This window comes from Pteronotus mesoamericanus, unplaced genomic scaffold, assembly GCF_021234165.1.
Source record: "Pteronotus mesoamericanus isolate MK-2021 breed Mesoamerican mustached bat unplaced genomic scaffold, CSHL_Meso_final contig_214, whole genome shotgun sequence".
Lineage (NCBI taxonomy): Eukaryota > Metazoa > Chordata > Mammalia > Chiroptera > Mormoopidae > Pteronotus > Pteronotus mesoamericanus.
The window spans coordinates 3,959,697-3,980,980 of record NW_026555089.1 but is presented as its reverse complement, the minus strand read 5'-3'; the positions used below and the strand labels follow the sequence as shown (position 1 = coordinate 3,980,980).

Here is a 21,284-nt window from a genome sequence, read left to right as displayed (position 1 = left end):
ACCTAAGGTTCACTAACCTGTGCCAAGACTTTCATTTTAAACTCCACAAAGATCCCATGGGGTAGATTGAAGTTTTTCCATTCTGTGGATAAAGAAACTGGTTAGAGAGCTTTTCTGATTTGCCCAGAATCACAGTCAGTGAATGGCAAGGCTGGGATTTGTTCTGAGGTTTCCTGGCTCAGAAGCCCAGTAACACTGTTACCACATAGAAGTGCATCACAAGTCCAGGGAAGATGAGTAATCAAAGCATTGAGTAAGAACCCAGGCTTCTCCACTCAAGATCATACCGTTTCCTTCTGACAATGGCCATTTAGTGATCACTTGTTAGTGGCACAAGAGTGACACCCAGTGGCTTCACTTAAAAAACTACAAGATCAATAATAACGGGTATAATTCTTTTACCTCTGGACCAACCAGTATTAGAAATTTCCATTTCTAAATAGGTAAAGTAGAATAGCTGACCTCTGGAATAATACAGAATAACATCATCTATGGCTGTTGTATAGCTTATGGATAATGGGAGAAATGAGAGAATATTGTTTTTGAGTTTTATAGAATATATGCAGGGAAAGGTTATGGACGGGTGTTGGAACAGTGAACAGTGAGCCATGAAGCAGTAGTCAAGATAGTACTCCAGGGTTTCATGTTGCAGATATGTGTAGGGACTGAAAACTTACACCCAGAATAAGCAAGAGCAGTAACAGGGAGGCAGCTTTCTAAGGAAAAATGTTGTTATCCCCGGGGTGCGGGTGGAGGGGAGACCAGAACTGAATGTCTCCTGGAGTGTTACATCCAAGGAGGCGTATCCTGAAGATAGACAGGTCTGTCTCATACGGGAGACCTGATGGCAAAGGGCCTGCAAGGCTCCTCTGGGACTCGGCGCTCTATCTGCATGTGGGTATTTCCTTGGTGAGCCCAATATCAAGATAAGAGGTTTATCTGTTACATGAGGTTTTCCAGGCTGGAGTAAAGTAAAAGAATAAGCTTTCCCTCAAAGAAGAAAAAAAGTGTTTGGAAACTTTCCTAATACTTTTTTTTCACACCTTTAGGGCCATCTTTTTACCCCTTTTATGTTCCTGGAGTGCAATTAGTTAGAAATTGGAACTTATTTTAGTAAACAATATATGGTAGAATATCTTTTTATTCGGTTATAAGTCATGCACCACAGAATTTACCACTTTAAATTGTACAGTTCAGTGGCTTTAAGTATATTTACCACTAAATTAAAGAACATCTCCACCATGCCAAAAAGAACCCTTGTACCTAATTTGTAGTCAGTCCCAATTCTACCTCCCATTCCCTGGCAACCGCTAATCTACTTTCCATTTCTATGGATTTGACAAACTGGGTATTTTATGTAAGTGGAATCATACAATAAGTGGCATTTTGTCTGGCTTCTTTCACTTAGCATCCTGTTTTTAAGGTTCACCCGCAACACATAACAGCACGTCACTCCTTTTTATTGTTGGATAATATGTCATTGTGTGGACACACAGCAGTCCACCCTTAACCTCAGGGCACACACTCCAAAACTCAGTGGGCGCCTGAAACCAGGAATACATGTACTGCGGGTCCTATGTATACTACATTTTCCTATGCTTGCATACCTTTTCACTTAGATTAACCTATTTACTTATTATGTAAAATAAGGGTTACTTGAACATAAGCACTGTGATATGATGACAGTCAATCTGATAACCTAGACTGCTGCTAAGTGACTAGGAGACTGGTAGCATATACAGTGTGGATACACTGGACAAAGGGAGGATCCATGTCCCGAGTGGATGGAGCAGGACGGCATGAGATTTCATCACACTACTCAGATGGTATGCAATTTAAAATTTGTGAATTGCTTATTTCTGGAATTTTCCATTAGTATTTTTGGACCGTGGTTGACTGTGGGTAACTGAAACCATGGGAAGTGAAAACAAGGATAAGTACCACATTTTATTCCTCCATTCATCAGTTGATGGACATTTGTGTTATTTCCACTTTCTGGCTATTATGAATAATGCTGCTATGAACTTTTTTGTGTGGATGTTTGTAATTCTCTTGGGTATATTCCTAGGAGTATAATTGCTGGGTTGGTCATATGATAAGTCTGTATTTAACTTTTTGAGGAACTTTCAAACTGTTTTCCAAACTGCACCATTTTAGTTTCCCACCAATATTATATAAATGTTAGTTTTTCCATATCCTCACCACTTATTATTGTCTTATTGTTCTCATCATAGTGGGTGATCGTGGTATCTAGTAGTGGTTTTGATTTGCACTTCTCAACTAATGATGTTGATCATCTTTTCATGTGCATATTGGGCATTTGCATCTCTTTGGAGAAATTTCGATACAACTCCAATTTGTCAAACCAACTTCAATTGGATTATTTGTTATTTTATTTTTGAGTTATGAGTTCTTTATTCTGGATACAAGTCCCTTATCACATATGATTTGCAAGTATTTTTTCCCATTCTTGTGTTGACTTTGCAATTTATAGTATCCTTTGAAGCACAAAAGTTTTTAACTTTGATAAAGAGGATATCTATTTTTATACTCTTGTATTCTTGAAAAACAAGGAGCTAGGACGACTGGATTTTGATTTTAGTACCTTTGTTTCTCTGCCCAAATTGAACCAAGTGTGGCAGACTTTGAAAGGCTAGTAGGGACTACAAAACGTGCCCTGTGGTCAGCCGTTTGTTGAGCATTTACCCTGTGCAAGGTACTATGCCAGATGTAAAGAGATGTAGGCATGATGAGCCTTACCTTTCAAGGAATTTATAAGAGAAAGTGGACATACACACATTAAAATGATGAACAGAGGCATGCAGTGAGTGCTTCAGAGCCTGAGGAGTAGGGCGGGCAGTAGGTGAGTGACCAGAGCTCAGAGAAGAAAGGACTTGCTGGAGTGAGCTGCAAAGCTCTAGCAGTGGTCAGTCTTGAAGGCTGGTGGCTGGGAAGGTGGATTCACAGGAGCCGGGGAGAAGAGGGAGTGGCAGGTGAGGGCAGACAGCCCTGCATGGTGAACAAAGCCACCAGGCACATTCATCTTGCTGGGACTCATTCGTGCTTCTGCAACTAACTGGGGACTTCTGATTTTTTAAGCAACTGCTTCCAGAGAAAAATGACACAGAGGACAGAACAGAAGATGTGCATGAGGACAGCAGCCTGGAGCTCCTTGTAGGTAAGGTTTCAGCTTTTCAGGTGAGCTCTGGATCAAAGCTGGGAAGTCAAAAACATGACTGCAAGGCTTTCAAACTGCCCCTTTCACCACAGCAGTGTCCTTCTGGAATGTGGTTGGCTCTTGCCACCACTGTGGATGTTCTGGGGCAACAGGAGGTGTGCCTCTCAAAAGCAGGTGTGATAGGACTAGACTTCTCCTAGTCTGTGCAGTTATGGGAAGGTCTGCATGACGGGGGTGGGACCTGGCATCCAGTTCGCTCTCCCTAGTTTTGGTTACTAACCTGTTTAGGGCTCTGGAGGCTACTTCTGGAGGCTGTTCCTGGATGCTGACACCACCCCAACCTTGATGTTATAGGGAGGTGTCGGTGTGTGTGATGTGACGGTGATTATACTTAAGTCTTTTCTCCCCCCACCGCAGCCCTAATTCTTAAGGAGCATCCGGGCCCAGCAGTGGCAGGGCGGTAGTGTGCGCGTGGCTGGACACATCCATAGCCACTGGTGCCTGAACCTTTGCGGTGCAGGTGCCAGGCACTATTCCGACTTTAAAAAATGTATTAATGTTCTTAATTCTCAAAATAATCCTATGAGGTATAGGTACCATTATTTTCTATTTTATAGATGAGGAAACTGAGGCCCAGAGATGTCAAACTTACACGAGGTCACACACCTAGTAATTGGCAGAGCCAGAATCCAAACCTGAGCAACCTGGTTCCAGCCTGTCTCTAAAAGGGCCAGACTAGCAGGGATGCACTGCGGGGAAAAAACGGTGCTTTAGATTCGTGGGTCAGTGAACAGGAAGGCTGCCCGTAGGGACTGCCCAACTAGGTGTGAGCAACCATGGGAGAGAGGGGAGGCAGCCATGGGGCGGGGATCCGAGCTTGGCCGGGAGGGAGAGGCCGGCTAGTGCAAACTCCACAAGTAATCTGGACAGACGGTGGCCAGGTGGGCGCGCGCCCCCCGAGCTAGGGCTTGGTGTGAGCCCAGTCGCCTGGTCGGCTCTTCCCAGGGGTTGCTGAGGCGGAATGGGGAGACGTTAATGCCATTCTGCAGCCCGGGCCTGAGTCTGAAGCTCGGGGCTGCCGGCCTTTGATGTGGGCGGCACCTGATGAGGTTCTGAGGTGGGAGAGCTGACAGAGCCGGGCCTCAGCTCCTGCCCTTCTCCCAGGATGTCTCCAAGAATCTTTTCCAGCGCAGGGCCCTGAGACGAGCACGCGTTTTGTCCTAGGGACCAGCGGGAAACTAGAAAACAAGAGGCTCAAGAAGGGCAGCCTCCATCAGGTCGTGGAGGGAACGGAGGCTTCCCACTCTGCCAGGGCTCCGAGTCCGTCTAAGGCTGCCCTACGCCGCGCCGAGTCCCCCGCGCAGCCCCCCGCGGCCTCTGCAACCCCGAGCGGAAGCATGGCGGGCCCAGCGGGCGGGCCGGAGGTGACTGGGCGAGGACTGCACGGAGGAGGGCAGGGAACCGGCCGCGGCCGAGGCGTCCTCACCCCGGGCCCTCTTCCCTCCCGCAGGACTCGCTGTGGCTGCAGGAGGTCTCCAACCTTTCGGAATGGCTGAGTCCCGGCCCCTGAGCCAAGCCCTATCCCCAGGCGTCCGCGCCGCCCGACGGAGGCCCAGGCCACGTGTAGTCTGTTGTTCAATAAACCAGCTCCTTGCGCGCAGGATCTGATTCAGTGTCGTGGGCGGAGCCGGCCCCTCCCCCCGGGCGCCGACGGATGACGTCACCAGAGCGTCCCGCGGGAGCGGGGAGGTGGTGGGATTGCGTCACTGGCGCGCGCCGTTGGTCCGAGCGCGATGGCGGCGCTGGGCGGGGACGGGTTGCGTCTACTCTCGGTGTCGCGACCGGAGCGGCAGCCCGAGACGGCGGCTCTGGGAGGTCCGGGTCCCGGGCTGTGCTGCTGGGTGTCGGTGTTCTCCTGTCTCAGCCTCGCCTGCTCCTACGTGGGCAGCCTCTATGTCTGGAAGAGCGAGCTGCCCAGGTGCGGGGGCTCCGCGCGCGGCCGAAACCTGCGCTTCCATGAGGCGGGGCTGCGGGCGGAGCATGGGCGAGCCGAGGGCGGGGCCGAGTTGTCAGTAGGCGACTGTGGGGCCCCCTGAACTTAATGCCCCCTCCGTAGGGACCACCCTGCCGTCATCAAGCGGCGCTTTACCAGTGTCCTGGTGGTGTCCAGTCTGTCACCCCTCTGCGTGCTACTCTGGAGGGAACTCACAGGCATCCAGGTGCGAAGGAGGCGGGGCAGAGGGCAACGGGAGAGAGCTCAGGGGTCTTTGGCGGAGGGAACAAGACTGATGCCCCCTTTTCTGTGGCTCAGCCAGGCACACCCCTGCTCACCCTAATGGGGTTCAGGCTGGAGGGCTTTTTCCCAGCAGCACTGCTGCCCCTGCTGCTGACCATGGTGAGTCCTCCTTTACCTTTACTCCTGTTTTGTTACTGGCATGGCGCTCCTTTCTTTCACCTTTTTTTTCGTATCCTGATTGTGTCCAGTTTCTGCCTGATGGGAGACAGGAACTGTGAGGTGGCGCGAGGCCCTCGGGTATGCATGGGTGGGAAATCCTGGCTGAGAACAGGAAGCTTGAGGCCTTGTTTGGGCAAAGGCAGTAGACTATAGCTTAAGCCTTTTATTTGATTGCTCTGGTTTTTTGTTTCTCCAGATCCTTTTTCTGGGCCCATTGATGCAGCTCTCAATGGATTGCCCCTGTGACCTGGCAGATGGGTTGAAGGTTGTCTTAGGTGAGTCCTCAGGGCTGAGGGAAAAAAGCAAGCAGGCAGCCCGGGACAGAGAGAATCGGGATGGGACTTGAAGTGTGAGATATTAGTGTTGTATTCATCAGTAAAATGGGAACATAGAGCAGGTGTCCTCTACGAGTTGGCTCCTGATGTTCAAGGAACACCACTAGGAAGTGTGCGTGGTGTAGACTAGAGAGCATTTCCCCTGCTTCCCCTAACCTTTGGCTTCTCCAAGCCAGAGCTGATTTTAGGCAGATTTTGATGTTTCCAGATATCCTGCCTCAACTACTAATGCCTTCTCATTCAATCTTGAGACATTGTCTTATGCTGATAAAGCTGGACCATTACATGTCCTGAGTATGAGCGCCTGAGTTTGACCAGGAAGAGGTTGTGGGAGGGGCCCTGGGGGCCTCTGTTGTCTCTCTGTTCAACAGCTAGCCACTCATTGCTTGTCTTGAATCCCCTCTCTAGCCCCTCGCTCCTGGGCCCGCTGCCTCACAGACATGCGCTGGCTTCGGAACCAAGTGATTGCACCCCTGACAGAGGAGCTGGTGTTCCGGGCCTGCATGCTACCCATGTTGGCACCGTGCACGGGCCTGGGCCCTGCCGTGTTCACCTGCCCACTCTTTTTTGGAGTTGGTGAGTCTGTCCAACTTGGTCCTGCTGAGATGATCCCAGCATGAGAGCTGAGAATGGGGCTTGGGGCAAGGGCAGGGCCGAAGGCAGGCTAGAGCAATGTGACGTGGTCCTCACCTCTTCCCAGCCCATTTTCACCACATTTTTGAGCAGCTTCGATTCCGCCAGAGCAGTGTGGGGAGCATCATCTTGTCTGCAGGTGAGTCCTTGAGAGCGTGCCTGGGGCAGTCTGGGCTGGGGTGTGTGAGGGTGTCTCTAACAGCCACTCTGGAAGAAGAGCTGGGAAGGGGGCTATAGTATTGAAGGGGCCGCTGACCATGGGGAGTTGGGGTGTAGAGGACAGCCATAGGTGCTGGGGGAGGCAGTCACTGCCCTCAGAGGGAAGGAGATGTCTCCGGCTGACGAGTGTCTAGAGCTGGGACAGGAAGGGCATGCAGGTGTGGTCACTCGCGGCCTCCCCATCTCCAGCGTTCCAGTTCTCCTACACAGCTGTCTTCGGTGCCTACACTGCTTTCCTCTTCATCCGCACAGGTTGGTTCTCATTCTGTCACGGGTGCCCCGAGGGCTCAGGGGCCCACGGGAGTGGGTGGGAGAATGGGAAGACTCTTCTAGGAGCAACAGGTTTCTTTTTTTAACTGCAGTCCTTGAGACAGGCTGAGCCAGGGCCCTCAGCCTGGTGAGGTCTGAGAGGTGGAAGGAAGCAGAGGCCATGGTGTGTGGGTAGGTGGGCAGGTGGGGCACTGACCTCCTGTTCCAGGGGATGAGGGTCAGTAGCCCCAGAAGGGCCAGAAGAGGTGGTGGGGCTGCTCCATGGGCTGCTGTCTCCCCTCCCCAGGACACCTGATTGGGCCAGTTCTCTGCCACTCTTTCTGCAATTACATGGGTTTCCCTGCTGTCTGTGCAGCCCTGGAGCATCCACAGAGGCGGCCCCTGCTGGCAGGCTATGCTCTGGGTGTAGGACTCTTCCTGCTTCTGCTCCAGCCCCTCACGGACCCCAAGCTCTACGGCAGTCTCCCCCTTTGTGTGCTTTTGGAGCGGGCAGGGGACTCAGAGGTGCCCCTGTGCTCCTGACCCATGCTCCTGTATACTCTCCTATGAACTCTCATGGGCTCCTCAGCCCCTCCCCATCAAGGGGTCCTGCAGGGGAGGAGCTGGCTGGGATCCCGAGATCTCAGGAATTTTTGTAGGGGATTGAAGCCAGAGCTCGTTGAATCCCAGGGACCAAGAGAAAGGAGTAGAAATGTGCGGCCCCTCTCGAACAACGAGGTGATGAGCAGGTCCCAGGAGCCGCGCACTCCCTTCCTCACTGTGGACTGCTGCTTCTCTGAGCTCCTCTGCCCCGGAAAAGCTGCTGGGGGTAGAATTCACAGATCCCCTCCCCCCAACTTCCCAGGGTTTTCTCATTGTCTTTTTGCATCAGGACTTTGTATTGGGATATTAAAGAGATTTAACTTGGGTAACATGGCCTTCGACCTTTGGGGATTAGACTTTGGGGTCTTGGGAATGTGCCTGGTAGGGACAGTTCCCTGTAGCAGCGTCAGGAGGGGGGCCTTTGGCTGCCTTGGGTCTTGTAGCTCCCTCCCTGAGCCAGGCCCAAGTCCTAGCCCAGGTGGACCTAGGACTACAGGTGCCAGGCATGGGCCCAACTCATCTGGGGCCTGTGACTTGGCTACCAGGGTCAAGAAGTGAGATCTGACCCCAGTGATGGAGCTGTGTCCAACCTGTGTCCTCTGAGAGGGTGGAGGATTCCACTACGGGGCCTCCACCAGGATCTCCCTAAAGTCTACCAGCCTCACAGTACATAAAGGGAAATAGATTCAAAATGTCAGAAGAAACAGTTCAGAATCAGTGGGAGTAGAGGCTTTTCTGGTTTGCTGCACTTTGGACCTCTGTGCCACCGCACTGCTTGTCTGGTCCCGGGAGGAACCAGAACGAAGGCTGTAGCCCCGAGAGCAGCAGCCCTGCTGCGCAGCACTGTACCTCTGGGTTCTGTCTGAAAACCTGCTGGTGGTCTCTGCTCTTCCCCTTGTTTTTGGAATGGTTCCCAGGCTCCATTCCAAACTCAGGGTGGGTGTCCTCTGAGTCCCATTCCCTGAGGAACCCAGGAAGGAAACGGTGAGCAGTCACTCCCCGTGGTGCTCCAGGTTGGCAATGACTAAACTACAGTCACTTGGATCTAAAAGGGCATCATGACAATCACACACCTACCTTGCCGGAAAGTTCTGTGCAGCAGCTGTTGAAGAGGCAGAGAGGGTGAGCACGGGCCTATTCAGAGGGTTCTGGAATCTTGGAGTCCAAAGAGGAGCTGGCCCAGGCTCATGCCAAAGATGAGACATTCTGAGAGCATGGGCTGGCGGGGGGCTGGGATGGTCCCCCTGAGGGTCCTGGTGTCTGGGCTCTGCCACACCCCTTCCTCATGTTCATGCTCAGGAACTGCCCCCCACCTCAGCCCCACCGCTGCCTCCCTCACTAGCCCCACCCACCCTGTGCCGTGGTGCAGTCAGGGCAGCTCTCTCACCCTGCAGGTGAGGGAACGGGCTCAGGACAGGATTCTCCTCGGAGCAGGGGGATATGGGCAGGATTAGATCCTAGGACTCTCAGTCCAGTGCTCCTAACCTCCCACCAAAGCCCGCCCACCCGAAGGTTCCCACACCTCCCGGAACAGGTGCCTGTTTGCATCCAGTCCTAAAATGGGCAGGTTGGCCCAGGGTTTAGAAAGTCAAGCAGCAGGGTTGGGAAGCAAGTCCACTGACAACCTAGGTTTGAGCCCTTTCTGCCTCTTACTAGCTCTGGGGTCCTGGGCAAGCTATTTAACCTTCTTGTGGCTCCATCTGTGTCCCTAAAATGGGTGAAGGTTGATTACATCAATTAATAGGTGTTAAGTGCTTAGAACAGCCCCACTTACCCCACCCACCGTACCCCCAAGCTCTCGGTAATGACTAGCTAATCCTATTTGGGGTGTGTATACAATAGGTACTCCTAGTGGCTTAAATCAAGGCCACTACTGTAATCCTCGCTACCCTCCAAGGAGGGAGATAAACTGGCCTGAGGAGTCAGAGGGGCAGGGCTGCCCCTCTCCGAGTGGCACGTGGGCAGGTTGCAAAGGACCCACCATGGAGTGCAGGAGAAAGTTTTATTGAGCAAAAGTTCTTGGGACCTGGGGCTTAAGGTTTACTGCCCCCACCCCCCACCCCCAGAGGTAGGGTCCCCCCAAACCTGCTCTCCTGGATCTTGGGCCCACCAGTGCCACCACCTGTAGTTTCCAGCAAGGATAGGACCCTCATTTAGCAGGAGGTGAATATGTGAGCTACTGTCCCCAAGCAGGGAAAGGACAGATGGCTGGAGAGGGGGGATGGCCACTGCAAGCACTGTCCGCTGCAGTGAGCAGCTGGGGACAGGAGCCCCAGGCCAGGCCTCCCTGCCCTCGGGGCACTGGCTGGCCGGGGCCTGCCCTGGCGGCACAGAGGCTGTAGGGGGTTGGGGGTGGGGATGACGGCTGGTGCTGGGAGCATCACTCAATCTCCAGGATGAGGTCATCACCCTCCAGGGTCATGTCTGTGGTTACGTGGACCTTTCGAACAGTGCCCTCTATGGGCGAGGTCACCACAGTCTCCATCTTCATGGCGCTGAGCACACACAGGGGCTGGCCTTTGGCCACCTTGTCCTCTGCTGCCACCTTGATGTCTATCACCTTCCCAGGCATGGGTGCCCCGATCTGGCCCTTCACATCCTTCAGGGCCTTGGGGTGGAAGTGCATCTCCTGCAGATGGCAGAGGGGACATGAGACACTGGGCCCCGCCTCTGCCCACCACTTAGCTGGGACGGGGGGAGCTGTACCTTCATTGCCTGAGTGTCCTTGACTAGAATGGACCGCAGTTGTCCATTGAGCTCGAAGAAGACCTGCCTCTGGCCAGCCCAGTTCAGATCACTTACAGCCAGGGCTTTGATGTGCAGCGTCTTGCCCCGCTCCAGCTCCACCTGCAGGGAGGGCGGGGGCGCTCAGAGCTGAGGGGGCAAGTGGGGAGAGCAGCCCCCTTCCCCAGCCCCAGGCAAGTTCCCCACCCTGGGTCTCAGCTCCTTACTAATAAAGGCCTAGCCTCCTGGTCTCCCAGGGGTACCTTGTGCACCCATTGCTCTGGAGGCCTGGTGACAGCCAAGCCAATCCAGCACTCTATGTGTGCCGGGGTCCTTAGGGATGGGGCAGGGTTCCTTGGCTGGAGTGTACACAGATGCCACAGCCACTGACCTCAAACTCCTCTGCAATTTTGGGACCCTGCAGGAAGAGGCGGGTATTGAGGCTATCCACGGGGCCGAAGGTGGCGGTGAAGTCCTTGAAGTTGGCAAAGACATCGGGGTACATGGCTGCTGAGAGCACGTCCTCCGGGGTCACCTCCTCCCCATGCCGGTCTGTCAGCTCCTTCTCCAGCACCTGCAGGTCCAGGGAAGGCAGGGAGGCTCCAGGCCGCCCCTCCACCCTTGGCAGGTCCTTTAACACCTGGAGAGCACGGCAGAGGGTCAGGCCTAAGTCTCGCACCCAATCCCACCCCGTTTTGGGCTGGGCCTCCCCTACCTTGGAGCGCAGGGGCTCGGGGAATCCCCCGTGGGGGATGCCGATGTAGCCCTGCAGGAACTCCACCACAGAGCGGGGGAAGGACAGCTCTTCAGCCTGGGCCTCGGCCTCTGCCCGGCTCAGCCCATTCTGCACCATGAACTGGGCCAGGTCCCCCACGATCTTGGAGGAGGGCGTCACCTGAGGAGGCAGGCCCTGGGTTAGGGTGCCAGGCACCTTAAAGAGTCCCAGAAGCATAGGTAAAGACATGGCCGGGCTCACCTTGATAAGGTCACCTAGCATCTGGTTGGCCTCCACATAGGCCTTCTTGACTTCCTTGAACTTGGAGCCGAGTCCCATACTGTGTGCCTGGAAGTGCAGGTTGGTGTACTGGCCCCCTGGGATCTCATTCTCGTACACGTCAGAATTGCCAGACTTCATGGTGGCCGTGCAGTCAAAGGCTGCATACAGTCCCCGGGCCCCCTCCCAGTATTCACTGTAGTCAAACACGCACTCCAGGGGGACCCCTGCAGGGAGGCCAGAGGCAGGGGAAGGGTTGGAAATGTGCTCAGTTCCCAGCTGCTCCCCACAGGACCCCCAGGCCAGCTCAGGCCCAACCTCAGACTGGGCTGTGGAAGGCAAGGCCAGGCAAGAGCACGTGGAGTCTCGGACTGGTGGGGGCTGTGGCTTTGAGATGGGAATGGCCATGGGCCGCTGCTGTTCCTACCTGTGTCCAGGGGAGTCCCTCGGGTACAGGCCACCAGGGCCCCCATGCTGGGCTGTGAAGTCATCCCAGACATGGAATCAGATGCCACATCCACCACATCAGCCCCAGCCTGAGCACAGGCCAGCATGGCTGCCACGCCTGCCCCAGATGTGTCGTGGGTGTGGATATGCAGCGGGAGGTCAGGGAAGCGGTCCCGGAGGGAGCTGACCAGCATGGTGCAGGCCGCTGGCTTCAGCAGCCCTGCCATGTCCTGGGAGAAGAGGAAAAGGTGGTAAGAAGGGGGCACGTTTGTGCATGGTGGGGGAGATGGGGAGAACGTAGGGAGGCAGGGAGGTGGAAAGGGGGGCTGAGCCCAGGCACCTTGATGCACAGGATGTGGGTGCCAGCGCGCACCAGCTCCTCAGCTAAGTCCATGTAGTACTGCAGCGAGTATTTGGTGCGGCTGGGGTCGGCCACGTCCCCCGTGTACGAGATGGCAGCCTCCACCACGCCACCGGCACTGCCCACTGCCTCCATGCCCAGCAGCAGATTGGGCAGGTAGTTGAGGGAGTCAAAGACCCGGAAGACGTCCATGCCGTTCTCCTTGGCCACCTCACAGAACCTGAATGGGTAAGAGGCCCAGGGGCTAGCCACGTCGCGCTCACCCCACGCATCCTCCTCTGGCCCCCGACCCGCCTGTGGCCCCTGGGGGACGAGTCTGAGGGTCAGGCCTGGCGGGGTCATGCTATCCGCAGAGCAGGGGTAGGAACCACAGAGTGGAGAGGCGGCCTCCAGGCAAGCGTAGGCTGGGCAGGGTGGCCCCAAAGGCACCGGGCACGGTGCAGAGCTGCCTACGCTAGCTGTGCCCAGGTCAGGAGACGTAGCAGGTGGTTCTTTGCCCTGCAAGGGGATGGCAGGCTGAGGGAGAAAGCGCAGAGCAGGAAGTCCTGAGGCCAGGTTCCAGCCCCAGCTCCACACCACGTGGCCCAAACAAGTCACCTGCCTTCTTAGGACATCTACTGACATCTAGTTCTCCGAGTATAATTCTGCGTTTCTCAACATAAAATAGCAGCCCTTACTGGGCTCAGCTACTGGAGGCTTGGTTTTGAGCCTACTGTGGGGGCAGAGGCCACTGCAGCGTGGCCTGGCACCTACTGGGCCATGCCGCGCGGTGTCCGCCCACCCAGCCCCAGGCTCACTTGAAGACCACGTTGTCGGGGTAGTTGGTGTAGCCCACGGCATTGGCGCCCCGCAGCAGCATCTGGAACGGGATGTTGGGGATGAGCTCCCGGAGCTCCTGCAGACGCCGCCAAGGGCACTCGTACAGGAAGCGCATTGCAACATCAAACGTGGCTCCTGCACAGGGACCAAGAGGCCCAGGTGAGCCCCACATATCCTGGGGACCCTACCACGCCCTGCAGCTCTGAGGCTCTGGCCCTAACGCCAGGCCCTGCCTCAGGATCCCTCAGGTTCCCTCGCAGACTCTCATCCAGTGGTGGTTCCAGCTCACTGCGTCCTTTGACAGTCCCCGACCCAGTTCTCTGTGCTGGGATTAACGTTCGCCCTCTGGCCCTGAGCTGCCTGGGTCTCAGCTGTGATCTCATGCCTGGCATCAGGCCTGGCCAGAGTGGGCACCAGGTACTGTTTGCTGAACAAATGTACGCTGCACCTTGTTCAGTTCCCAGCAGCTCTCCCTCAACGTTCATGTCTCCGGCTTCCCCTGGTCACTCTGTGGGCATCCAATTCCTGCCAGGCACTGCCCCCATTCCAGCCTACCTCCCCAGTTCTCTATGCTGAAGAGCTTGCTGAAATTGTGGGCGACATAGGGGGAGATCTTTTTGAGGTCGTGGGTTCGAACACGAGTGGCCAGCAGTGACTGGTGGGCATCTCGGAAGGTTGTGTCCATCAGCAGCAGCCCCTGGTGGTTCCGCACGGCTCGAGCAAAGCCCTCAGGCCCCTCTTGCAGCAGGATGTCTCTGAACCCAGCTGGGGGTGAGCCTAGGGCAGACCGGGTGTCAGCACCTGTCCTGCAGGTGGCACCCCCCTCCCATCTCCCCATGAGCTGGCAGGGTGGGGCTGACCTACCTATGGGCACCACAGGGACGATGGGGTCTGTGGAGCTGGGGTTGGCCTTGACGGGGATTGGAGTGGTCGGGCCATTAACCATGACGTGTCCTGAAGAGAGTGGGCAGTGGGTCAGGGCAGGTCAGGCAGAGTCTGAGTTGAGGGCAGGAGGGGGAGTAGATGGGGTGGGGGTGGGGGGCTTCCTCTGGGATCCCCCGTGCTCCAGCTGGCCCCTGTTCTCTCCAAAGTCAGGCCCTCCTGGGTCCAGGCAATGGGGACCTACTGAGGCCACATGAATAGAAAAGGGGGGTCTCTACAATCAGGGGCAAGGAATGTGGGCAGGCAAAGCGGAGGAGGACCAGACTGCGGGCAGGGGTGCTGGGAAGCTCTCTGGGCGGGGGCCGGGGCAAGGCATCTGGGAGGGATGGGGGCAGCGTTGGGGTCGGACCGAGGTAGTGCAGCAGCTTCTGGGCCCGGTTCTGCGCGGGCCGCAGCTGGAATAGCTCCGGGTTCTCATCAATGAACTGGGTGTCCACGGTGCCTGCCAGGAACTGCTGGTTGTTGAGCACATTCTGCAGGAAAGGGATGTTGGTCTACGGGACAGAGATGGGTGGGAAGGTGTCACCATTCAGCATGGACAGGGACAGAAGATGCTGGGGGTACCACTTGGACCAGCACAGCTCCCCAAGTTCCTCAGGATACCAAGCTCCCCGTGGAGTGACATTTCCCCATCTCCCCACCATTGTCGCCTTCTGGCCGAGTCCCCTAAGCTGTCAGGGGGCTGAGCCCACTTCCTGCCTCCTCAGGGGTCTGAGGACAAGCACCTCCACACCTCCCACAGCGCAGAGGCACGGTGCAGCCACCCTCCTGCCCTCCCAGCCAGCCCTCTCAAAAGGGGCCCCACCCTTCACCAGAGCCTCCCCCCGCCCCGCCCCCAACACGCACATAAATACAGTGACATTCTCACTAAGGCTCAGAGACATCTTGCCCCTCCTCCTCCCTGGTTGCCACTGGGGGCTCCTTTCGCCCCTGCAGGATGGAGTTTTCAGGCTGCCACCCGGCCTCTCATACAGCACACTCTCCCTGGGTGGCCTCAGCCTTGGCCTTCAGCTCCAGAACCAAACCCCAAAGTGGACGCGCCTCCTAGGCACCTCTCCTGTGTGCTCCTCGCACAAGCTCATCAGGTGCAGAACCAGTTTCCTCACGCGGTTCCCCTCTGCCCGCTAGTGGGTGCCAGTCCATCCAGTGACAACCTACAACCCGTCCCCCTCACTGCACCCTCCTCCCGCTCACTGGTGAGGCCAGGGAACTCTCCCTGGCCATCTCTAGCCACGCCAAACTCCCCTTGGGTTTTCACACCTTCACGCCTGCCTGATGAGCTCTTCCTAGAAGTCGGAGGTCGTTGTCCCTCTCCCTCCCCTTTCCAGCAGGCCACAGGCTGCAGGCCTCCAGGGGACCGGGCGCTGTCCAAGGTTCCTGTGTCCCTGTGTTTTGTGCACACGGCCCTCAGCTCTGCTCATTGAACAGGGCGATGGTATGAAGCTGGAACAAGCCCCCCAGGCGGCAAGTCCAACCCAGAAGCTGCATGGGGGCTGCGAGCCAGCGCTGTGGGCGATGCCCTGTGACTGTGAGGCTGTGAGACAGGGATTGAAGCACGTGCGTGTGCGTGTGCGTGTGCGTGTGCCTCTGCCTGTGGCCATGTGGCTACAGCCCTGGCTCTCACTTCAGAGGAGGCATCTCCATGTGTCGCCCATTCATGGTCTCTGTCGGCACCTCCAGTAGAGGCTCCACCAGTCCACTGTTGCTGCCGAGGGGCTCTGCCTACCCCCCTAGGGCTCCTGTCACCTGGACGCCCTGGAGGGAAGGGTTGGTCCCCCACCAGCATCCCACAGGTGGCCACTGCAGAGGAGGGCCCCAGCCAACACTGCCTCATGCCTGTGCAACAAGCTGGCCTGTCTGTCCCTGAGACTAGTCCCTGCCACTAGCCCCTGCCCCTCCTAAAGAAATGGGGACATTTTAACTGGGCCAAGGTGTGGCATTTGAGTAGCAACAACCCAGTTAAACCACCTAAAGAACTTAGAATGGCAGAGAGGTGAGGGGCCTCAGAAGCCTCCTGTCAAACCCTGCGTTTGTTTTGTACACCCTGCCCTCCCACCCTCTGTCATTTTGGGGGGGTGTCATCCCCACTGTGCTGTAAGCTCCATGGGGGCAGAAACGAGGTTCATCTGGTTCCTGATGAGCCCCAACTCCTAGCACAGGGCAGCACACAGTGAGGCTAGCAAACGTGTTTAGAATGAAAACGTTTTTGATGAGGAGACTAGGAACAAAGAGCTGGCTGATACCACCGAGGCTCAAGAGCTGACCCTGGGCTGGAATCCAATGCCTTCATCTTACATACTGGGCTGCTGAGGCAGCTAAGGCCCAGAGCTGCCACGGGGAGAAAGGCTTCCTGCTGCGGGGGGCCACGTCCCCCAGATGGCAATGTTTCCTCTCCTCTCACCCCCTGGGGCGCAGGTGTGCCTGCATTAATACCCCTTGCCCCAGATGAGGAAGTCCTTTCAGTGGTTAAACGACTTGCCCAAGGTTACCTGCTGCACCAGGCAGGATTAGAATTCCATCTGTTTCCAAGTTCCCACCCACCAGGCCCCTGGGATTCAGGTCTGGAGGGAAGGGAAGGAGACAGGGGGGGATCCAAGTTGCCTGAGGACTCGGAGGTACCAGAGGGTAGGACGACGTGGCCCAGAGTGCAATCCCTGGTCCTGGGCCCTCTGCGCTCCCACCCAAGCCTGGCTCTCAGAGGCAAGAAGCCAGGACCTCGCCCCACCGACCCTTCCCCTCCGCCCACGACCACCAGGAACCCTTTCTCCGCTGAGCCCAGCTCATCCCAGACCACTCTCCTCGGAAAACGGCCTGGCAGGGCCGAGAGGGGAGGGACCACTGACGCACAGCTTCAAACGCCGTGCCTCCGCCGGCCTGCTGGGAAACCGAACGAGCCGGGCAGACCAATCGGACTGGAGGCGGAGACCGGTTGGCTCCCAGGCTCGCTGGGCGGGCGGGGAGCCTGGGAAGGGGGAGGGAAAGGGGAGGGAAGGGCGAGCAACGGGTGCAGCGCCAACCCGGAGACCAAGCCCTGTCGGCCCCACCCCGCAGCAGCCCTGACGGGGGCGTCGCCCCAGCCCCCTTCCAGGGCCCCGTGCGTTTTGGGGACTCTCCACGTGACTTGGTGATGCAGAACGGTTATGACCTTCAGCGTGTCTGTGAATGCGAGGGTCCCAGCAACAGCGCGGGTTTGCGCCCGGCCCTGCCTGTGGGTGCGGGGACGTGGGTGTGTGGGCATGTGTGGGTGTGTTGGGGAGGGTGCCCAGCGACATGTGACAAAGACTCCCGTCTCTGGGAGATGGTGAAGGGGCCCGCGAGCTGGCGCTTTGTCTGGCTGTCTGCAGAGTGATGGTTCGTGCAGTGGCGGCGGGCGCCCTCGCGGTGCAGGATGCCGGGGCGCCAGGGTGTCCGGGGGCGCGCGCGCCTGTGCCAGTGTGAGTGTGCTGCGGCAGGGCCCGGGGGCTGCGCGCCGGGTCTGAGCCGGCCTGGGTCTCGGGCGTGACCCGGAGCCACCCGTGAGAGCTGCAGCGGCTGCGTGTCCCCGTGACCTCAGGAGCCGGCCCGGGTGGGTCCCCGCTTACTCCTTCCTGCCTGCCCTCCACGTGCGTGTCCGCGGCGGCGCGCGTGCTCGCTGGCGCGCACCCGCCTGCCTGTCGCCACCGCCGTGAGCCGCGCCGGGAAAAGGTGCCGGGGACCGATTGAGCCGGGGCCGGGCCATGGGCCGGAGGGCGAGCGGTGGGCTGCCGGTCAGCCCCGGGCCTCACCCCCGCGGGAGAGCTGCCTGGAGTCGGTGGGGGCTGGCCAGGCCCGCAGGGAGGCCGGCCTGTGCCCCCTGAACTACGGATACCAGGTGAGCACCCCCCTTTCCTTCGCAGAGCACAGCGTGGGGGCTGGCTTGGGAGGGAGGAGCACCCGGGAGGGGGTTAGGGGACGCCTTACCTGGTGGGGGAGGGGATGGCGCGGGGGTGGGGTGAGGGGTTGCTGGCGATTTCAGGGACACCAGGGAAAGGAAGTTCCGGGACCCTCCCTGCTCTCATGCCCACCTCTGCTTCCTGCCCCCGGCCCCACCTTGTCCCCACAGCCTGGAGTCCCCCTAACTGCTTGGGAGATGTGACCTCTACTCCAGGGTGCTGGCCCCGCAGGCCACAGCCTTCCCTCATCCCTGAGGGGTCCCCTGGGCCTCTGACCCTGACTGCCCCGTCAGGCCAGGCTCTGAAAGCTGGCCCCTGGGACTGGGCCCGAGGCCCCTGCACCAGCCCCACCTGTGCCTGGGCTCTGGCCCCTCCCTACAGGGCTCTCACCATGGCCCCGCCACTCCTGCTGCTGCTGCTGGCCAGTGGAGCGGCCGCCTGCCCGCTGCCCTGCGTCTGCCAGAACCTGTCCGAGTCGCTCAGCACCCTCTGTGCCCATCGAGGCCTGCTGTTCGTGCCGCCCAATGTGGACCGGCGTACAGTGGAGCTGCGGCTGGCCGATAACTTCATCCAGGCTTTGGGGCCACCAGACTTCCGGAACATGACAGGGCTGGTGGACTTGACGCTGTCCCGCAATGCCATCACCCGCATCGGGGCCCGCTCCTTCGGGGACCTGGAGAGCCTACGCTCCCTGCACCTGGACGGCAACAGGCTGGTGGAGCTGGGCACCGGCAGCCTGCGGGGCCCCATCAACCTGCAGCACCTCATCCTGAGTGGCAACCAGCTGGGCCGCATCGCACCTGGGGCCTTCGACGACTTCCTGGACAGCCTGGAGGACCTGGACCTGTCCTACAACAACCTGCGGCAGGTGCCCTGGGCCGGCATCGGCGCCATGCCTGCCCTGCACACCCTCAACCTGGACCACAACCTCATCGACACACTGCCTCCGGGCGCCTTTGCCCAACTCGGCCAGCTTTCCCGCCTTGACCTCACCTCCAACCGCCTGACCACACTGGCACCTGACCCACTCTTCTCCCGGGGGCGCGACGCCCAGGCCTCCCCCGCCCCCCTGGTGCTGAGCTTCAGTGGGAACCCCCTGCACTGCAACTGTGAGCTGCTGTGGCTGCGGCGGCTGGCCCGGCCCGACGACCTGGAGACGTGCGCCTCCCCGCCCGGCCTGGCTGGCCGCTATTTCTGGGCAGTGCCCGAGGGCGAGTTCTCCTGCGAGCCGCCCCTCATCGCCCGCCACACGCAGCGCCTCTGGGTGCTGGAGGGCCAGCGGGCCACGCTGCGGTGCCGGGCCCTCGGGGACCCCGCGCCCACCATGCACTGGGTCGGCCCTGATGACCGGCTGGTTGGCAACTCCTCCCGAGCACGGGCTTTCCCCAATGGGACCCTGGAGATCGGGGTGACAGGCTCTGGGGATGCAGGGGACTACACCTGCATTGCCACCAACCCTGCCGGTGAGGCCACAGCCCACGTAGAGCTGCGGGTGCTGGCCTTGCCCCATGGCGGGAATGGCAGTGCTGAGGGGGGACGCCCCGGGCCCTCGGACATTGCTGCCTCAGCCCGCACTGCTGCCGAGGGCGAGGGGACACTAGAGTCTGAGCCAGCTGTGCAGGTGACAGAGGTGACTGCCACCTCAGGGCTGGTGAGCTGGGGCCCAGGGCGGCCAGCAGACCCTGTGTGGATGTTCCAAATCCAGTACAACAGCAGCGAGGATGAGACCCTCATCTACCGGTGAGGATGTATTTTGCAGCCCTTCAGCTCCACCCCTCCAGGGCTGGGCCACCCCTCTGGCTCCTCTGTCCTTGGGGCTTCCACACACCCGTCCTCAGCTTCTGAGCGGCCTGGGGCGTTGGGCTATAGGGGCGGGGAGGTCAGGCACCAGGAAGGGAGGGCTGAGCCACTGGAGCCTTCCTGGCTGGTGTGTGATTAAGCAGGTGGCCAGCCGCACATGCACAATCCCTCGCTTGCCCCAGGCCTGTGTGTCAGGGCACGCTCCTGCGTGTCCCCCTGCGCTCTCAGGTGCCAAACACGCGTGCCTGTCTTGGTTTCTCTGCCTTCTTGAGTGAACACACAAGGCCCCTGTGGTCCTAGGGGAAGAGGGTGTTCAGAGATGGGACCTGGGAACACATATGAGGGCGGTGGGGGTGGGGCTGGGGCCTGCACCCCAAGACCTGGGCTCTGACCACCAGACCTTGCCTGCAGGATTGTCCCAGCCTCCAGCCAGCACTTCCTGCTGAAGCACCTGGTCCCTGGTGCCGACTATGACCTCTGCCTGCTGGCCCTGTCACCTGCCGCTGGGCCTTCCGACCTCACGGCCACCAAGCTGCTGGGCTGTGCCCACTTCTCCACGCTGCCGGCCATGCCCCTGTGCCATGCCCCGCAGGCCCACATGCTGGGGGGCACTCTGACTGTGGCTGTCGGGGGGGTGCTGGTGGCTGCCTTACTGGTCTTCACTGTGGCCTTGCTGGTTCGGGGCCGGGGGGCTGGGAATGGCCGCCTCCCCCTCAAGCTCAGTCACGTCCAGTCCCAGACCAATGGCGGCCCTAGCCCCACACCCAAGACCCACCCACCGCGGAGCCCCCCACCTCGCCCCCAGCGTAGCTGCTCTCTGGACCTGGGAGATACCGGCGGGTGCTATGGTTATGCCAGGCGCCTGGGAGGGGCCTGGGCCCGACGGAGCCACTCTGTGCATGGGGGACTGCTTGGGGCAGGGTGCCAAGGGATGGGGGGCAGTGCGGAGCGGCTGGAAGAGAGTGTCGTGTGATGGAAGAGGAGTCAGCCCAGGGGAAGGGTGTGGGACAGGCAGCCACCTCGCCTGGGTGGGTCAGCACTGCCTGGGAGTCCCTCCCACTTTGACCCTTGGTACCTCAGGCCCCTTGTGTTTGGCAGGACAGAGGGCCCTTTCCCTGCTTCTGGCCCATAGATGGGCATGTGGGGACAGGTCCCTCCGACAGGTGCTCACAGCCACCAAGGAAGGGGCTGCAGCCACCACATGGGAGTCTTGTTTTTCTTTATAATAAAATTGTTGGGGACACCTCAGTGCTAGTCTCTGGTGTCATCCTGCTAGAGGAAGGGGGGAGAGGTGGGCGCAGACAGGACAGGGTCGCACTGGGACTGCTGGCCCTGTGCAGGCAGCCCAGGCAGACCTGCGCGCCCTCGGCCTCGTCCACCTGGCGGCAGAGTGCCCTGGTCTGGCGGCTTCTAACCCAGGGGGGCCCAGGACTGGCCGCTGGACTGGACACCTGGCCTTCTGCTGTGCCCGCACGTGTGAGAGCAGAGGACGCCCCTCCTGGCAGGCTGTGGACGGGATATGGCAGTGGACGTTATAGCGCAGACCGGCCATGGGTGGGCAGGAGACGGCAGAGCCCCCCGAGGCAACAGGCCCTGGCCCGGCAACACACTAAC

At 58.7% G+C, this 21,284-nt stretch overlaps 4 protein-coding genes across 11 annotated transcripts in view; 3 read left to right on the top strand and 1 right to left on the bottom strand.

The window, feature by feature from the left end:
* The window catches only part of TOP6BL (TOP6B like initiator of meiotic double strand breaks), a 50,619-nt gene extending 45,871 nt beyond the window's left edge, over nt 1-4,748 (top strand). The window contains 3 exon segments of the mRNA XM_054570690.1: nt 3,095-3,178; nt 4,403-4,602; nt 4,689-4,748. Of these exon segments, the coding sequence (XP_054426665.1) occupies nt 3,095-3,178; nt 4,403-4,602; nt 4,689-4,748 (344 nt within the window).
* A 217-nt stretch (nt 4,749-4,965) lies between these two features.
* Nucleotides 4,966-7,836, top strand: RCE1 (Ras converting CAAX endopeptidase 1). 4 transcript variants are annotated; one of them, XM_054570559.1, is made up of 8 exons: nt 4,966-5,156; nt 5,295-5,397; nt 5,490-5,573; nt 5,830-5,908; nt 6,377-6,544; nt 6,669-6,740; nt 7,010-7,072; nt 7,377-7,836. In XM_054570559.1, the coding sequence occupies exons 1-8, from the start codon at nt 4,972-4,974 to the stop codon at nt 7,610-7,612; spliced, it is 990 nt and encodes a 329-aa protein (XP_054426534.1). In that variant the 5' UTR covers nt 4,966-4,971; the 3' UTR covers nt 7,613-7,836. The 4 variants fall into 4 exon arrangements, with proteins under 4 accessions (XP_054426534.1, XP_054426537.1, XP_054426536.1 ...); XM_054570562.1 differs by lacking the exon at nt 5,490-5,573; XM_054570561.1 differs by lacking the exon at nt 7,010-7,072.
* Nucleotides 7,837-9,660: 1,824 nt separating this feature from the next.
* PC (pyruvate carboxylase) overlaps nt 9,661-21,284 on the bottom strand; it is a 94,092-nt gene continuing 82,468 nt past the window's right edge. For all 5 annotated transcript variants that reach the window (XM_054570811.1, XM_054570812.1, XM_054570814.1 and 2 more), the window contains 11 exons: nt 14,309-14,453; nt 13,882-13,971; nt 13,573-13,794; nt 12,996-13,152; nt 12,178-12,418; nt 11,818-12,067; nt 11,373-11,617; nt 11,112-11,291; nt 10,788-11,036; nt 10,379-10,519; nt 9,661-10,301 (listed from right to left, as the gene is read on the bottom strand). In XM_054570811.1, the coding sequence (XP_054426786.1) occupies nt 10,053-10,301; nt 10,379-10,519; nt 10,788-11,036; nt 11,112-11,291; nt 11,373-11,617; nt 11,818-12,067; nt 12,178-12,418; nt 12,996-13,152; nt 13,573-13,794; nt 13,882-13,971; nt 14,309-14,453 (2,169 nt within the window). In that variant the 3' untranslated portion in view covers nt 9,661-10,052. The remainder of the gene's footprint in view (nt 10,302-10,378; nt 10,520-10,787; nt 11,037-11,111; nt 11,292-11,372; nt 11,618-11,817; nt 12,068-12,177; nt 12,419-12,995; nt 13,153-13,572; nt 13,795-13,881; nt 13,972-14,308; nt 14,454-21,284) is intronic.
* LRFN4 (leucine rich repeat and fibronectin type III domain containing 4) lies at nt 18,247-20,832 on the top strand. Its single transcript, XM_054570816.1, has 2 exons — nt 18,247-19,610; nt 20,082-20,832. The coding sequence occupies exons 1-2, from the start codon at nt 18,262-18,264 to the stop codon at nt 20,641-20,643; spliced, it is 1,911 nt and encodes a 636-aa protein (XP_054426791.1). The 5' UTR covers nt 18,247-18,261; the 3' UTR covers nt 20,644-20,832.

Excerpts from the sequence above, each read along its gene's own strand:
- RCE1 (XM_054570559.1), top strand. The coding sequence starts at position 4,972 with ATGGCGGCGCTGGGCGGGGACGGGTTGCGTCTACTCTCGGTGTCGCGA. Across the intron at positions 5,157-5,294 it reads TGGAAGAGCGAGCTGCCCAG|GGACCACCCTGCCGTCATCA; the intron begins GTGCGGGGGCTC and ends CCCCCTCCGTAG. Across the intron at positions 7,073-7,376 it reads TTTCCTCTTCATCCGCACAG|GACACCTGATTGGGCCAGTT; the intron begins GTTGGTTCTCAT and ends TCCCCTCCCCAG.
- LRFN4 (XM_054570816.1), top strand. The coding sequence starts at position 18,262 with ATGGCCCCGCCACTCCTGCTGCTGCTGCTGGCCAGTGGAGCGGCCGCC. Across the intron at positions 19,611-20,081 it reads GATGAGACCCTCATCTACCG|GATTGTCCCAGCCTCCAGCC; the intron begins GTGAGGATGTAT and ends CCTTGCCTGCAG.